Source organism: Chrysochloris asiatica, unplaced genomic scaffold (genome assembly GCF_000296735.1).
Source record: "Chrysochloris asiatica unplaced genomic scaffold, ChrAsi1.0 scaffold00015, whole genome shotgun sequence".
Classification (NCBI taxonomy): Eukaryota; Metazoa; Chordata; class Mammalia; order Afrosoricida; family Chrysochloridae; genus Chrysochloris; species Chrysochloris asiatica.
In genome coordinates, this window is record NW_006408533.1 from 16,764,658 (window position 1) to 16,775,651 (window position 10,994).

Here is a 10,994-nt window from a genome sequence, read left to right on the forward strand (position 1 = left end):
GCGCTGTGTTTGCAGTACCGCCAGATCTGTACTACATCAGTATTTCAGTCTGTTCTCCAATTTTCGCTTTTCTTCATATTAAAATGAGCATCCCTACTAATTATTAATACATTACTATGTTTAGGACACTCCCTGAAGACATATACCTAATGTTTTATTTCCAAATTACATGGTAAAGGAGATGATTTTTTTTTACCTACAAGGGAAATTAGTTAGTAGATTAAGTCCCTAACAATGACCCTGGTCATTTCGGTGTATGTCTTGAGGTATATACTATTTTGGGTCTCCTCAATTTGGCCCCATATTTGGAATCTGGTAACAAGATAAAATGGGAAAGAAACAAACAAACAAAGTGCTTTAACATTTGACCTTCAAAATTCCAATGCTCAAGTTATGAAGAGGTGGAGAAAAACCATTTTTTATACTGAGTAATCCATCTCTTCTCAACAAAGCAAAAAAACTGTACTTATCTAACAAGGACTATACTACTTTATTATTTGTATTAATAAAAATAATAGAACCTATCTGAGAAATGTCTTCTCAAGGGCTACTTTAGGATGGAACCCTGAATTAGGCTTCGGAATTTCAGACATCAGCGTTGACACTGTATTGATGAGCAGAAAAGCAACAATAGTGACATGAAGATATTCTACATTCTCCTTGGTGGCTTCTTTGACCCTTGAAGGAAACCACTGCCAACTAAACCCAGGATTTATACCAAAGGAGGGTTTGTGCCTCACGTATTCTCTCCTTCTGAGAAAACCGGAGTAAATGCTTTCATTGCCTCATGACACAGATAGGATGTTTTCTCTAGTGTGTCTTTTCTTATGTCTGAAAAGATTGGAGCTCTGACTAAAGGCTTTTCCACACTCATGGCACGTGTAGGGTTTTTCCCCCGTGTGGGTTCTTCGATGCTGGACAAGAATTGCGCTGCGGCTAAAAGCCTTTGCACACTCATTGCACGCGTAAGGTTTCTCCCCACTGTGGATTCTCTGATGTAGAATAAGGGCTGAGCTCTGACTAAAGTTTTTGCCACATTCATCACACTTGTGTTGTTTTTTTCTAGAGGGATTTGCCTGTCTTCTTTCAAATCTGAAATCTTGCCTGTAGGTTCCTCTATATGTGAAACTCTGGGACGCATTCAGACGAGGGGTGTTGGAAACACTGGAATGCAGTTTGATGCCTGAAGAAGTCTTTTGCCTTGAAGCTGATTCCACACTTACAGTTTTGGTATCCACATCTGAAATCATAAACAGAAAAGCAAAATGTCACTTGTTCTCTGTTCAGAAAGGAAGGAAGGGAAGTAGAAGGATCTAAATGAGATACACATGGATTGGTTACTAGCTAGCATTTTTGTAAAGAAAATACTGAGTGCATAAAGCTAAGGGAAAGGTTACATGTTGAAGAGACAGTCAATGGGAAAGATGCAAAGCTCTGTGGGAAAGGTGGAGTTGTATGTGCAAAAACATACTTCTGAGACTGAGGCAAGTTTGGAAGAAAAGAGCTGAAAAGATGAGGAATTACAGAGTATCACAACAAACAAAAGGTTGGCAATGATGAATGGAAAATTAAGCAAAGGTGGCTGAAGAAATCAATGGGTCAAAAGGAATTGGGAAAATGCAAGTTAGGCAAAAAGAGGGAGGATTATGGACTGGGATAATTTGCGCCTCAAAAGCTCGAGGGTGACAGTGTACCCATCTAGGAACAACTCTAATCTGGTATGGATCTGGTAGTACTGGTGAAATGGTTCTGTGTGTTGTAGTTTCGTGTGATATTTGATGTCTATGAAACAGTGCACAAAGCTGTTGGCCTGCTGCCACCATTCTGACTGCACATAAATTGGCTCAAGTTGTCAGGGTGTCTGAAGCGCCAATAGAACCTCTGCGTTGGATGTGACGATTCCAGCTGTAGCTGGGTATAACAACTGAAGCAATCACTTCATGGTGGCCTTTTAACTGAGGCCACTCTAAGACAGCAGTTTAAAATGAGTCTATGGTGTGGCACTGTAGGATAAGCACTGGACTGTTAACTGCAAGGTTGGTGGTTCAAACCCACCAGCTGAGCTGCTCATTGGAAACCCTATAAAGCAGAGGTGGAGAATGTTGACCCTCAGGCTGTATAAGGTCCAAGAAATCATTTGTTCTGGCCCTGCCAAAGCAACCACAATTCCAGCCATCCAAATATACTGTTGTTGTTAAGTGCTGTTGAGTTGATTCCTACCCATAGCGAACCTGTATAGGGTTTCCAAGGAGCAGTTGGTGAGCTTGAACTGCTGACCTTGCAGTTCAAATGGCTTTACAGTTTGGTGCATTAACTCACAGCACCACACCAGGACTCCATCCAAATATAGCAGGCTAATATTTAAGCTGATAATTTTGTATGGCCTGCGAATGATATTATAAATATCCAAATGGCTGATGGCAGAAAAAATGTTCCCCACCCTTACTATAAAGGGCTGCTATGAGTCGGCACTGACTCACCAGCCCTCACAACAACAACATGACAGTACAGCAGTTTTGTACGTGGTTGTGGACAGGATTAGCTGGGGCTGACTGCAACAAATGAGGAGACTGAAGGGAACCCAGAGAGTGTTGATGACGCAGAATGACGCTCTGGGCCTCTCAAGGCCTTGTTTAAAGGATGACATGAGAAAGGTGGTTTGGGAAGAGAAGTTAGTGACTGAGTATGACATTGGCTGAGAGAACTATGAGTTTATAGTTATAAACTATATGGTGCTATAGGATAAGAACTCAATCGCAAGGTCTGTTTGAACTGCAAGATTTATAGTTCAAACTCAACAGCTGCTCCTCGGAAACCCTATACAGGGTCGTTATGGGTCAGAACCAACTTGATGGCACTAACAACAACAATATCATTATAAAATGAATGTATTTCATATTTATTCACAAATATGGCCTATAATTTATGAAGTATTACTGGTTTAAATAGAAAAGTTCACTGGTGGCAAGGTGGCTTAAGTGTTGGCCTGCTAACTGCAAGGTCAGCAGTTCAAACCCACCAGCTGCTCTACTGAAGAAAGATGAGGCTGTATGCTCCTATAAAGATTTACGGTCTTGGAAACCCTAGAGAGCAATTCTACTCCATTCTATAGAGTTGCTCTGAGCTAAAACTGACTCAGTGCCCACAGGTTATTTTTTGTTTAAATAGAAATAATTTCTTAAGTGATAAGGATTCTGTCTCAAATACATTTTTGATAGTTCATATTCCAAAGAGTTAGCACTTGGCAGCACAGAGACCAGGCCTTACACAGAAGCTTTGAAAAGATGACTCAGTACCACAGAAATCAGGCAGTGGCCTTAGGAAATGGTTCTGCTAGTTGAGCACAGTATTCTAGCTCTCTCTGCCTTGTATTGCCAGACCCTGGGACCCTCGGCTTCCTGTTTAAAAACTGTGGGAAAGGCTTCTGTGAGGAAATTGGCTGGTAGACTGTGGCTCTTCTGGGAGCCCAGGACCTAGTTTGGAGGCTGTTTCTGTAGTCAGTGCCACACAAAGCGACTGAGGGTGAAATAGTTTTCCTGTCCTGACAGAGTGTGAAGACGTTCAGTTTTCTCCCAGTCAGAGCAAAGTCATTTCCGGACTGGAGGTGTTATGTGCCCAGTACACAGAGCCAGTCAGTCCTCTTAGGATCAGACACGTGCCAAGGAAGGATGAAAATCTATTCTCTAAATCTTTCTCTAAATTTTAGCATTTTTTTCTTTCTTTCTTTAATTTCTAAAAGCTTTAACCTTGCTCAGCTGTTTAGCGTTCCCAGGAAAACAGCAGCAGTGTTGGGGGGTGGGGGTGAGGAGGTGGTCATCCACTGGGGTTCCCCCTTAGCCTCTGGCTCCCATTACCCAGGACAGCTCAAGGAGGGTCTCAGCTCACATGTGATGTCATCAGAAAGGTCTTCTCCACTACTCTGTACAGTAAGACTCTGCCCTTACCCTGCTTGTCCCCCTTACCCTGCGCTTACACTGCCTTTGTAGCATTCATCTACTTAGTAGCTGCAATTGAAGAACAGACAGCTGTGAAGCCATTTTGGAGAAATTTTGTAAAAACTGATGAAACAAATAATGAAGGCAAGTTTAGGATGTAAGGAAGTCAATGCATCCAGAGTAATGCGAGAGAGCCAAGTCATCTCAGCAGTAACACGGGCGACTATAATCCTAGATCTCACCAGTAATCGAACAAGGAGCTACATGGGAAAAAAAAAAAAAGACGTAGCTCAGTGGTCTTTAAACTTTGTACCCTGGACCTTCAGAACTGCCTGAAATTGACTTCAGACCTCTTTTGAGGCTGAGTGGGAGTCCCTATACGCTGGGACTGTTTGCTTCTGTGTCAGCCAGAGGAGCTTTATCTTCATCTGTTTTATATATTGGAACTCCAAGTAAGATTTCATTTGAGAAAAAGGGTCTGCTGTTTAAAAAAGAATCAAAAACCCCAATGAAGATGATGTTAAGGATTATAAGATCATGAGAAAGAAATAAGAACATACTGACAATGTTTGTTGGCAGGAGAAGTAACCAAGTAGAAGATGGGAGAGGACATCTGTGATTTTTTGCAAAAAGCAGTTAAGATGTGTGTGACAGGCTGAAATGCCCCCTTTGTGCCCCCACCATAAATCCTGCCCCTCACCATTCTGTCTCAAGGAGTGGTGTTCCCACGATGCCCATGGGAGCTGCTTCTTGCTGGGTTTGAGCTGGCTACGTGGTAACTCCTGTGGTACTTGTCTAGGCACTAGCTTCTCTGCAAACATGTCCTCTCTTTGTCCAAAAAATAAGACCTGAAAAGAATTCAGTGTACCTGAGGTTAAAGAAGGAAAATCATACTGGGACTGGACGGTAAGACAACAGAGAAGAAACTAAGTAGAAAATATTCTGGGGCACAGGGCCAGGAGGAAAGAAGTAGAACTATGGTCTATTTTCTGGGACACCTCTGAGCACACTGGCCACCCCACACATCCAGTTGTGGTAAAGAGCATATTGTTTATTACTCTATCTCCATTGATGGGTCAGTGTGATTGACTCAGCCTGGTCATGCATCCCTGCAGAAGCCCTTCTGACCTGCTCTGCTGGCCCGTCGAGCTCTCTCTCCACATCCTCCAGCACAGCCACGGCTTCCTCTCCGTTCTCCGGCTGTTGCTCCTGTACCCAGACCTGCAGCTCTTTGGGCAGGATGGCCACGAACTGCTCCAACACCAGCAGTTCTAGAATCTGTTCCTTGGTGTGCACGTCTGGCCTCAGCCAGAGATGACACAGTGCCCGGAGCTGGCTCAGAGCTTCCCGGGGCCCAGGTGAATCCTGGTAGCCAAACTGCCTGAACCGCTGGCGGAAGGTCTCTGGGCTGTAACGGCTGGTCCAGTGGAGGCTGGAGTCCCGATCACAGCCCTGACCTTCTTCTTCCATCTTCACTGTCAGAATTTTGTCAGGCTCTGCGGAAGTTTGTGGGAGGGATGCTGGTGCCTTTCTCAACTTTGCAGACATTTTGCCTTCGAGTAGAACAGGATGGTTAGGTTTGAATTACCAAGGAGATAAGGCTCTCCTATGGAAACGCTTTTAATAAGATTAAAGAAACAAGTGGAGCAAAGATGAATGCAACACGCTTCTTAGAATAACAATATCATTAAGATGGAAACATGAAACTAAACAAAGCATATTGACCTTAATCTTAATAAAAACCATGCTTTAAAGGTATTTCTTTTAAATATTCAAAGAACTATGACCCATTAATCCATATACATGAATAATTCCACATTTATTCTGAACACCATGACTAAAAATTACAATAAGAGATGAACCAGGATAGCACACGAACTCTCAGCAAACAGAAGATAAGGGAAACCTGGGGGAAAGCTATGATTCTGGAGCAGGGTCAAATTGCTGATTTATTTTATCTAGCCTGCTGCAAAAAGTTCTAAGAAATGGTCTCATGAGAGAATTTTTTTGTTTGCTTGTTTTTTGTTTTTTTTTTCAGGTTTCACTAGGTGTTAAAACATTAATTAGACATTAAAAGAGACATGTATTTCACCATCTCAATGAATGCATTTTCATATTTATTTCTGCTTCCTACTCAGAACATCTCTCTCTATGCTTACTTATCCCCTTTTGTAGAAGATTTTAGTAATTTCTAATTTTTACTAGAGTAACTACTGCAGGGAGGTCATCTTCATGGTTACACTATTTCTCTCTTAAATTATTATCCTAAGAACTCTGCACATTGGGGATATTGGCAAAGTCTGTTGTGAAAATGGGGTGGAAAGACATTTTTCTTAGTATCATTTTTAGTGTGTGTATTACCAATAATTAATCATATTTGAAAATTTTTACAGCAGGCATCTGATTGTGTTTATAGGAATTTAAAATGATGGCTCATTTAAAATGTTATATGTGTGCCTAGTTTTCCTCTTTCTTATCTGTCATCTGATTTCCCCTCATCTTCTAGGTACTAAGAGACACCAATGACCTGAATCAGGCCAGTGGCTTCACAAAGTGTCACTCTAGCAAGGGAGAGGTGATAAAATATTACCTAGAAAGTGATACACCTCTATACAGATGTTGCTGTTAAGTGCCCTCAAGTTGGTTCTGCCTCATAGTGACTCTGTATAGGGCTTTTGAGGCTGTTAAATCTTTGCGGGAGCAGAAAGCCTCATCTTTTTCTTGTGGAGTAGCTGATGGGCTTGAACCATTGATCTTGTGGTTTGTATTCCAGTGCTTATCCTACAGAGCCACCATGTCCCCAATACAGTGATGTGCTAAGATGCAAACAATAACTGACATATACAACACACTATGGGCCAAACATAGTTCTAATGACCTGAATAACAATAAAATTCCTTTAATCTGCATAAAAGCTCATGAGGCTATTTTAAATCCCCGTTTTATAGATAAGGAATTAGGTACTACAAGGTCAAGCAAGGTGTCCAAGGGGAAAGTGGCAGTTGTTGTTAAGTGCCATTAAGTCAGTTCTGACTTATAATAGGGTTTCTGAGGGGCACTTGGTAGGTTTGAACTGCTGACCTTGTGGTTGGCAGTCCAGTGCTTATTTTACAGCACCACATCAGGAGTCCAAAGTGGCAATGCTGGGGTCTAAATCCAGGCCATCTAACTATACACTATGTGTTGTCATCAAGAGGCCGGAGATGAGAGGGGGTCCTTGTTGGCAATCCCTAGGTAGAACCCCAGCACTTGGAAGCAAGCTACTCATTTTTAGAATAACACAACCTACCTAAAGTAACACAGAATTAAGTGGAAAACTTGAACAGACCTGTAACTGGAGAAAGTGATCAGGTCATGAAAAACTGGTGTGGTCTGTAGGAGAAGGGTAGAACCCACCAGCTGCTCTGTAGAAGATGAGGCTGTCTGCCTCTTTATAGAGGTGCTCACAGCAGTTCCACTCTGGCCTACAGGGTTACTATGAGTGGGAAAGTAGCTCTGCAATGGGTTCTTCGGTAAGGCACAAACCAAGGAATAATCATTAACCACTTGGATGCTAATCAAAAGATAGTTACGTGTCATCAAGTCGGTTCCGACTTAATAGTAACCCTGCATATGGTTTTTCCAAGGGGTGGGTGGTGGATTTGAACCACCAACCTTGCAGTTAACAGTCCAGTGCTTCTCCTACAGCGCCACACCAGGACTCCCAAACATAGGAAGAAGTTCGACTTCCTGGAGAGAGAGAAAGTTGGGTACAGTTTCATTCTAACCTATAAGGAGCCATGAAGGGTAGTGGATTAGGCGCTGGGCTGCTAACAGCAAAGTCAGCAGTTTGACTCTACCAGCCTCTCTGAGAAAGATGAGGCTTTCTGCTCCCCGTAAAGATTTACAGCCTGGGAAACCCTATACAGATTCGCTATGAGTCAGAACCACTGACCTATAGGGGTCACTATGAGTAGGAATGAGTTGCCTACAATGGGTCCTTTGAAAGGTCCAAACAGCCGCTGGAGAAGAATCTACCGTCTCCACAATTGCCTTCAGCTCCAAGGCTCACGAGTTGATTCTGACGCATAGCAGACATAGGACAGAGTAGAACTGCTCCCTAGTAGAACTGCTTCTCAGACCGTATGTAAGTCTTTACAAAGCAGACAGCCTCACCTTTCTCCCGCCAGAGCAGCTGGTGGGCTCTAACTGTGGCCCTTAAAGCTTTAGCAGCCCACTACTTAATCCACTATGCAAAAAACAAATCCCCAACATGGCACATGGGCCTGTACGGAATAGTGTCCATCAAAGGAGAGGCTGCGCCCAGAGTTAGGGGGTCAGGGACCAGGGGTTTTTCTAGAGAGGTACAACACTCACTTGAAAACCTCTCCTCTTGTGGTCCGGTTCTGGAAGGGGAGGTGTTCAGTCTCAGGACCCCACCAGAGGCCCACCGGCTCCTTCCTGTCTCCTGTCTGGCGCCCCACTCCGGCTGGGAACCGTCTGGGCGAGGCCCGCAGAGGGGGTGCCGGTGTGACCCGGAGCGCCGAGGGGATCTGGGATGAGTTCGCGGCTGTGCAGGGGGGTGGGGTGGATGTGTCGGGGCGCAGTGGGCCGGCGCCAGGGGTTGCGCAAGGGAAGGACAAGTAGAGGGGGTGACTCGGGAAGCGGCTCCCCCGGAGGGCAAGGAGATGGGGCTGGTGAGGAAGGTGAAGGGGTGGGTATAAGAGAGGGATGCGCAGGTGCGCAGAGAAAGGGGCAAGGAGCTTGGCTGGAGGCGACACCGAGATTCGCGGCCACCCGAACCCCGGTGACAGACGCTTGTTCACTAAGCCTAGGGGCCTGGACGAGGCCTATGCTCTCACCTCCCACCTTTAGGCCTAGAAGGACAACCCCGCGCGGTCCGGGAGAAGCTGGAGGAAGCGTTGGACAGAAGCTGCTTCCGGTCCTGGCCGTGGGGGTGGGGACCTGGGAAACCCGAGCGGTTGCCATGGAAACGAGCTGCCACCGCCTCTGGCCTCCCGGGGGTTGGGCTCAAGATGCCGGAGGAGGGATAACTCCTCGGGATGGAAATGCAGCTGGTATCACCGTTTAAAGAAACAGTTTACATCTCGAAATGCTTTCACCGACATTATTTCATTTTACTTTTGATAACACAATGAGGTTATTCCCATGTTACAGAAAGTAAACCCAAAGTTTCTGTGACTTCCTTAAGGTCACAGAAAGGAGAGACTATTCTGTTTTCTACCTCTACGCACAACCTTCCTCTGCGCTGCCAAGGTATCTACCCACCGCGCTGTAGGAGAAGCACTGGATCACAAGATTGGTTTGAACCGCACGACTGGCGGTTCAAACTCACCAGCCCCTCCAGGACAATTAACAACTGACATTTTAAGGAAACGTTTTGACACCCTTTTCACCATCGCCATACTTTCACAGGAAAGCGCAACAATCGTTGTTTGTTGTGAAGTGCCGTCAAGTCCGTTCCGACTCATAGTGACTCTGTATAGGGTTTCCATGGAGCATATGGTGGGTTTGAACCACCGACCTTGTGACTGATCCTATAACACCACACCAGGAGTCCAGGAAAACATAATGGCTATTAATATATATTGCATATAATGTCCCTGGTTGGCACAAATTGTTTGCATTAGAAGACTTTGATGCATTGTGATGTGGCCTTTGTGTTGCTGTGATGCTGGAAGCTATGCCACCTGTGTTTTGAATGCCACAGAGTCACCCACGGTGGACAGGTTTTAGCTGTGTTTTCAGATTAAGACAGACTCAGAAGGAGAGCCAGACTACTTCCAAATTATTGGCCACAGAAAACCTTTTGAATAGCAGTGAAACACGGTCAGCACCAGAATATGGAATATTGAGACATAAGTTGTTGTTGTTAGGTGCCATCGAGTCGGTACTGACTCATAGAGACCCTATGCACAACAGAATGAAACACTGCCCGGTCCTGGACCAACCTCACTATCGTTGCCATGCTTGAGCCCATTGATGCTGCCACTTCGCCAATCCATCTTGCTGGGGGTCTTCCTCTTTTTCTCTGACATTCCACCTTAGCATGGTATCTTTTTTCAGTGACTGGTTCCTCTTGACGATATGTCTGAAGAATAAGAGACGAAATTTGGCCATCTTGGCCTCCAAGGAGCTGCACTTCTTCCAACACAGATTTGTTGGTTCTTTTGGCAGCCCACAGCACTTTTAATATTCTCCTCCAACACCATAACTCAAGCATCAATTCTTCTATAGTCTTTCTTATTTACTGTCCAGCTTTTGCATGCATATGAGCTTATTGAAAATCCCATGGCTTGGGTCAGGCGCACCTTAGTCCTCAAGCTGCCATCTTTGCTCTTCAACACTTTAAAAAGGTCTTATGCAGCAGATTTGCCTAATGCAAAAGATCATTTGATTTCTTGACTGCTGCTTCCATGAGTGTTGATAGTGGAACCAAGAAGAATGAAGTCCTTGACAACTTCAATCTTTTCTCCATTGATAACAATGATGTTTATTGGTCCAGTGGTGAGGATTTTTGTTTTCTTTACATTGAGATGCAATCCATACCGAAGGCTGTGCTCTTTGATCATAAGTAAGTATTTTAAGTCCTCTTCTCTTTCAGGAAGCAATGTTGTATCATCTGCATATTGCAGGTTGTTAATGAGTCTTCCTCCAATCCTATGTTTGGATGTTTGGATGATGCTATGTTTTTCTTCTTAGAATCCAGCTTCTTGGATTATTTGCTCAGCATACAGGTTGAATTAGTATGGTGAAAGAATACAATCCTGTCACTCACCTTTCTTAATTTTAAACCATTAAGTGTTCCCTTGTCCTGTTTGAACGACTGCCTCTCGGTCCATGTACAGATTCCTCATGAGCACAATTAAATATTCCGGAATACTCATGCTTCGCAATGTTGTCCATAGATTGTCATGATTCACATAACTGAAAGCCTTTGCGTAGTCAATAAAGCACAGGTAAACATCTTTCTGGTATTTTCTGCTTTAAGCCAAGATCCATCGGACATCAGCAATGATATTCCTCTTTTCACGGCCTCTTCTAAATCTGGAAGTTCTC

The 10,994-nt window shown here is 44.1% G+C and overlaps 1 protein-coding gene across 1 annotated transcript; it reads right to left on the bottom strand.

Annotated features, from left to right (window-relative positions):
• Positions 1–785: 785 nt before the first annotated feature.
• On the bottom strand, positions 786–5,483 carry ZNF396 (zinc finger protein 396). Its single transcript, XM_006835135.1, has 3 exons — positions 5,064–5,483; positions 4,636–4,783; positions 786–1,240 (listed from the first exon to the last, which is right to left on the bottom strand). The coding sequence occupies exons 1-3, from the start codon at positions 5,481–5,483 to the stop codon at positions 786–788; spliced, it is 1,023 nt and encodes a 340-aa protein (XP_006835198.1).
• Positions 5,484–10,994: the final 5,511 nt, after the last annotated feature.

Bases quoted from the DNA above. Each gene is read 5' to 3' on its own strand.
- ZNF396 (XM_006835135.1), bottom strand. From the start codon at position 5,483: ATGTCTGCAAAGTTGAGAAAGGCACCAGCATCCCTCCCACAAACTTCC. The intron at 4,784-5,063 runs GTCAGAAGGGCT...AATTCTTTTCAG, and splicing joins TCGACGGGCCAGCAGAGCAG to GTCTTATTTTTTGGACAAAG. The intron at 1,241-4,635 runs GTGAGGGGCAGG...TTATGATTTCAG, and splicing joins CCACTCCTTGAGACAGAATG to ATGTGGATACCAAAACTGTA.